This window comes from Alexandromys fortis, unplaced genomic scaffold (genome assembly GCF_014885135.2).
Source record: "Alexandromys fortis isolate MF-2015 unplaced genomic scaffold, M_Fortis_MF-2015_v1.1 scaffold_6, whole genome shotgun sequence".
Lineage (NCBI taxonomy): Eukaryota > Metazoa > Chordata > Mammalia > Rodentia > Cricetidae > Alexandromys > Alexandromys fortis.
In genome coordinates, this window is record NW_026067902.1 from 6,701,197 (window position 1) to 6,707,917 (window position 6,721).

The 6,721-nt window shown below is 43.4% G+C and overlaps 1 protein-coding gene across 1 annotated transcript in view; it reads right to left on the reverse strand.

The window, feature by feature from the left end:
* Window positions 1-2,355: 2,355 nt before the first annotated feature.
* The window catches only part of Crls1 (cardiolipin synthase 1), a 24,374-nt gene continuing 20,008 nt past the window's right edge, over window positions 2,356-6,721 (reverse strand). Inside the window, exons 6-7 of the mRNA XM_050132980.1 lie at window positions 5,675-5,766; window positions 2,356-3,216 (exon numbers count right to left, since the gene is read on the reverse strand). Of these exons, the coding sequence (XP_049988937.1) occupies window positions 3,129-3,216; window positions 5,675-5,766 (180 nt within the window). The 3' untranslated portion in view covers window positions 2,356-3,128. The remainder of the gene's footprint in view (window positions 3,217-5,674; window positions 5,767-6,721) is intronic.

Sequence of the window (6,721 nt, forward strand, 5' to 3'; positions counted from 1 at the left end):
TGATCCGTGTCCCTGTGTCTTTCTGCCTGTCTGTGTGTGTGTGTGTGTGTTTTTAAGTCTCCGGCTTAGTTCCCGGCTACCAGCTCGAGTACAGTCATGTAGTGCAGGACTGACTAGTGGGGAGGGATCGTTTCTCCAGGCCACCACATGGTAGACCAGTGAGTGGCAGGGTCAGCCACCCTCAGAGCTGGTTCACCTGCGTCCTGACAACAGCGGCAGCTCTAGTGTGTTACCCAGGTGAGGCGCATGCGCATGGTGAGGAGTGGGGCCCTCTTTCCTGATTGTGGGGGCAGCACTCCTGCTGCGGTCTCCAGTGAGCAACAGAGTTAGCTATTCCAGGGACAGCTTGGCACCACCTTCAGATTTCAACACGCTTGGCTCCTATGACCCCTGCGGTAGCACAAGCCATGGACATCAACGGACCCAGACATGACCCTCGGCAGCAGCCCTGGGACACCAACAGTCTCCTGGCTGACCAGATCCGTGTGGCCTTTGGTGGTATCATGGGCCATGGACATCAACTCAGACCCTGGCTGCTGTAGAGCCACGGATCCAGACATGGCCCAAGCAGCAGCCCTGGCCTAGATGATACCACTCAGATCAGCATGGCCCTGGGGGCAGCAAGGCCCTCAGACATTCACAGACCCCAGGGATCAGTGTGGCCACTGGTGGCAACGTGGGCCACAGACATCAATACTGATCCTGGCTGTGGCAGAACCATAGCCCCAGACAGCAGTTGCACCTCCCACCCCACCCCACCCCCAATCCCTATCTAACCCCAAGTGGTGGTCCAGACCACAGGCCTCTGCATGGCCCTCAGCAGCAACAGGAGCCAGACATCAATTCAGCTGCTTCAGGGCCTCGGACCACGACTAGCCCAACAGATGCAGCCATCACCTTGGACTCAGGTGGCAGCAAGGCCTTTCACACTGGTCTGTTTCTCACCACCCTCCCCTCCTCAGATCTGGCTCTCTCCAGCCCATGGACCTCTCCACCTTATTCTCTTTCACTTCCCCATACTGTATTTGCTCGCCATAATGGTGTCTTAGTGTTCCTACCAGCCATATGGCATGGCTTGGATCCATTGTTGCTACGTCCAAGCCTGTAGCTAGAGTCCAGGTGGCTCCTAGTTGAGTCCTGCACCACCAGCCAGTGGCATGGCATGGCGCAGAGCTATTGCTGTGCTGCAGGCAGGGGCTAGGGTGCAGGGCCCTCGGGCAGTGCTTGATGGAGACCTACCAACCAAGCATGGCGTGGAGCCGTTGCTTTTGCAGCCAAGAGCTAGAGTCCCCAGGCGGCTCCTGGTTGAGCAGAGCTGTTGTGTCAGAGGCCTGGGGCTGCGAGTGAACTGGGAATAAACAGCACATGGCGTTGAAACCTCAGGAGTATGACACACTTCTTCCAACCAGGCCACACCCCCTAAATCTCTCCCAAATGGTGACACTAACTGGTGACAAAACATCCAAACAACCAAAACTTTGGGACATTCTCATTCAAACCACCACAGTAGATAATCTGGTACCTGGCGATGTGAGAAGCCAGGACCAGCAACAGAGTTGCACCAATAAAAATGCAAGGAAGCTTGAGTTAGTTATCTCTAACTTCTGTTTTAACACAGTTCAATAAACTGACTGGAGAGTTGATGGGGATTCCCCTCTGTATGCTGTGATTATGTTTTATTACCATTGGTTAAGAAAGAAGCTGCTTTAGGCCTATGGCAGGGCAGAATAGAGCAAGGCAGGAATTCCAAGCACAGAAAGAGAAGCAAAGAGGGTGGAGTCAGAGAAACACCAGGTAGCTGCTGAAGGAGAAAGGTCAACAGCTACCCAGAACCTTACTGGTAAGCCACAGTCTTGTAGTAATACACAGATTAACAGAAAGGATTAATTCAAATAAGAGTTAGCTAGAAATATGCCTAAGCTATTGGCCAAGCAGTATTGTAATTAATATAGTTTCTGTGTGATTATTTTGGGTCTGGGTAGCCGGGAAATGAATGAGCAGAGTCTTACTATATGGTTCCACATTACACTTAGGCTAAAACTTAGGAGAAAGGTCAACCAAAGGCTTCCAGTATGTAGAGGAACCCCCAGCTTTCTGACCCTACCTGCACCCACTATCCTAAACATAAGATGTGGCAAGTCTTTAAAGTCAAATGGTCCTGAACCAGTTGTTTTTACCACGTAAGGGGAAGTGCTGCATCTTAGTGCACTTCATAGATTGGGAAACTTCTACAACTGCATAAAGATATACCACGGAACAACCCAAGTGGAAGGCACGTTTTCCTCAGCTCTTTTATTCTTTTATTAAGTTAACAATAGAAGATTCTCCAAAGCTTTAAAAAAAAAAACAAAAGACTCCAAAAAATATAAAGTTTTATATTATTTACATGACATATGAGTACAGGTTACAATATCATACAAACATCACATCTGAAGTAGTGGGGAGGCATGATGTAATTCTCCGCCTTTTAGAAGCAAAGCCTATTACATGTTCTCCTTTCTGACTCCTGTGTTACCTGTTATCCTAATACATAAACTATTTGGTACCTGAGAGGCTGGAAGACTACTGATGAACTCCAATACCATCTATTTTATTTGATCTTTTTTATTTTCAAAGCTCTGTACATTTTAAGTCTCTGTACACCTTTACCCTACCCACAGTTAAGTTTATTCTCATCTTTTCAAACAGTCAAGTATTAACCACATAAACTGTTAATGTGTATATAGACTTAAAATTCAAACATAAAAATGCGTAGCCACGCTGTGTAGGGTATATACCTAATCTCAGGAAATCCCTCCTGCTTTTCTGTTTCAATGCTATCAACAATGTTTTTGAAAAACATTTTTAAAAAAACAGTAACTAGAATAATTCATCTCACGAATTAATCAAAAACTTAGGATTAAAAATTCTACATTATAGTTTTATTTGTATTTAAAAATACACTGGAAATTCTGCATAGGCCCATGATAGAGCTTATTTTCAACGTACATTACTTCGGTTTGAAGACATGGTTTGTCTGACAAGTTCTTTCTCAAGCTGAACACCAAGATGGGGAAAGTCCTGTAGCTTTCGCTGGCACTGCTATCGATGATGCAAGCTGCTTCCTTGCTGCTGGAGCCGGGTGTCTCTCACTTGCCCTTTATTACCTGGACAGTTTTCCGACCATAGTGATAATAACTGTATGCTGACGCAGCTGTAGTGAAGGCTGTACAACACCTTGGGAGGGGAGAAATGGGACTCAGCTGTCAAATCTAAAAACACTAACAGCAAAAATCATAAAGTACACATGTAAAAGATGGACTAAGAAAATAGAACTATGTGACAGAATTGTCTAGCTACAAAAATCTAAATCCACGACTTCCTTTAAGACATCTGAACTGGTGATGCCAAGTAAAAGTCTCTAATTATCGAGGCCTACAGACCAGCAGTCCTAGCAACTCTCCTTTCCTACTACAACCGTGGTGCTCTGTGCTCTCTTTTTCTCCCACAAAAACATCTTCATGCAGACAGAATGGAGACAACTGTAAAAAGACTGGAGAAATATGGCGCAAATCTACACAGCTCCTACTTAGATGGCTTGGCACATAACTAAATTACCTTGCATTACCTGAAGCAAAAACAGGAGAACCAAGTTATACATGGATGCAGTTTGAGAGAGAGAAAACCTCCATTAATAAATAAAAACACAAAGGAAAATAAACCTTTCATTTTATGTAAGAAAATAAAGTTCAGATTGTATCATTTTTAAAATGATACATACTTTACTTTGGTTAACCAACCACCTTTGTTACAGACTGCTAAAGCATGTTTTAATTATAATTAGAAGCTTACCAAAATATAGTTCAAAATCAATAATGATAGTCTATATAGAAAGCTTAAAGTTTAAGTTGACACATTTCAAGACATTTACAAATAATCACAAATAAGCTTTCTTGTCAAACTTCCTTTAGACCACCCAGCCCTAAGTGACACGGTGACTTATTATTAATTATGAAAGCTTGACCTTAGCTTAGCCTTGTTCCAACCTAGTTCTTAAAACTTAAATTAACCCGTTTCTGTTAATCTACGCTCCGCCACATGGCTCTTTACCTTTCCTCTATTCTGTATGTCCGACTTCCCTCCGTGTCTGGCTGGTGAATCCCACTCTCCTCCTCTTCCAAAAGTTCCTCTCTCTCCTAACAAGTCCCACCTATCCTTTCCTACCTATTGGCCATTCCGTTCCTTACTAAAACAATCACAATGACACATCTTCACAAGGCACAAAAAGATTACCCCACAACAGTAATTAGCACATTCAAATAAGATTCAAAGCGCTTCACTGGGTATCCTCCTACCACACCCTCTACTAAGATGGATCCTCAGCACCGCTGTCCAAAATGTCTGCAGAGGATCCAGCTCACCTGAAGTTATGGCTCAAATGCCACTTCCTTCCTGTAGTTATCCCTATTATTACTTTTTCTTCCTCTAAAATTCTTAACACACCGGCAATACTCTTCATTCCTCCACGTTTGACTGCTAACTTCTATGCTCCATGCCTGAGAGTAAGGTTAGGAATGATAGCGCACGGCCAGGTGGTAGTGGCGCACGCCTGTAATCCTCGCACTCAGGCAGAAGCAGGTGGATCTCTGTGAGTTTGAGGCCAGTCTGGTCTACAAAGAGAGTTCCTGGACAGACAGAGCTGTTATACAGAGAAGCCCTATCTTGAAAAAACAAACAAACAAACAAAAAGAATGACAGGGCACACCGGCTAGCTGTGTTAGTCACCATCTTCTCTGTAGGGTTGGGAGATGCACTAACACATGGGTATAAAGACAGGAACTTAGGGACAACTAATCCTATGTCCATTTAGCAGAATGATAGTACTAAGTTCTCTCCTTTAGTCTATGACTTAGCCAGGCAATGGTTTGGGGGTCCTGCTAACAGAACCGGGCTTTAGTGCCATCATGTGGAGAAGGTTTTAAATCCAATCAGAAAGTAGTTGGTTATTCCCATAATATTTGTGCCACTACTGCAAACATTTGCTATTATAGATTTCAGGGTTCAAAGTTAGGCAAACTGTTGGTTATGAGAGTCTGTTTAGTACCCAGCTGCAAACAGAAGAGCTATATCACATTCCCTATGCCCAAAGCTTAGGGATCATAATGCAAGTAGGGAAAATTTTTAAGAGACAGAAGCGTGGGCATTTGCAACAAAAACAGTACTTACTGAACATGATGGTGACGCTATACACATAAACGTACAGTGGCTATGACTGTAGGCATGCATTAAGAACAGCCACAAGCCAGCCAAAATCTCTGCATGAAGAAAAGTTGGGACTCATGAAATTCTACCCCTTTCTGAGATGCTACTGGCAATTGATAGCTGCTGGGGGGAAGAGGGGAGGAAAATTGGTTTCCTTCAGGTATATGGTTCATTAGAGGTTACCATGTTCTAGTAGAGAGTACTATATACCTGTGCACATACAAGTAGCATTAAGTGGACTCACTGAGCATTTAGAAAGAAAAAAAGACAGCAAATAAAACCAGGAAAAGTAGTAGAGGAAAAGAATTGAAAGGAAGAGAAGAGGGGGTGGCCAGAGTTTTGTCATCTAATACTTCAAGAACAAAGTCACTCTAGGCTTGTCACAATAAGCCATTGTACTGATATTCTCAGAGAAATTCTAAATGTAGCTTACCACAGTATCTGAAGATAAATGCTGTCAGCATAATTGAAAACCGGAGCTGCCAAAGAAGCTGCCACCAAAATTAACTGGACTGCTGTATTTACCTTAAAAAATAAAGGCATTATAAATGAACACTGCCAAATGGGTCATGTTTTAAGCTTTCAAGGCAAAGGTATACTCATCATCACACACTCTAAGCATTCTGGATCAAACAGCGTTACCCATGCCAAAGCTGGCATTCCCAGGTGAGACTACCTAACAGGTCAGAGTCAACAACTAACCTATCTGCCTGCATAGCGTTATTTACAGTGAGGGTGCTGACAGCTCTCAGGTACATCTCAACTCCTGCAGCAATGCAAGGGTGCTAGAAAACTTTGTGCCTTTTTTCCTTGTTACCCATTCAAACAGCTCTGTAAATATGAAATAATGAAGTAGCTTCTCCCTGGGTGAAAGAATCACAGCAAGCAACAGAGCCAAACCCAGAACCCAGACTTCCAAGGCCGCTTTCCTTGCTGCCTGCCACACCCTGTGAGGTCAGAAACTGCAATGCATTCGTTGCCATGAAATCCTCTGGGGAAATAAGCACTGCCTATCCTCAACCGCACAAAATAGAGCCAAAAATAGTCTGAAGACGACATTCTGTGAAGCAATCAGAGCATGATGCAGCTAAGGAAGGTGCACAGAGACACATCTTGGTCCTATTATTTCTCCTGCAGTCAAAGGACAGTGATCTGGTTTTTTCTTTAAAAATAAACAATAAATTCTGTCTGAGAAACCTTCTATAAGAACAGTGTTTACTCTTTATCCAAACTAACCAAAAGGCAGAGAGAGACTATGCAAATTAACAAAATCAGAAACAAAAAGGGGGACCTAACAACAGACATGGAGAAAACCCAGAAAATCATTAGGTCATATTTTGAAAACCTGTACTCCACAAAATTGAAAAACTTAAAAGGAAATGGACAATTTGCTGGATAAATATCACTTACCAAAATTAAATCAAGACCAGATAAGCAAATTAAATAGACCTCAATATGCTGAAGAAATAGAAACAGTCAT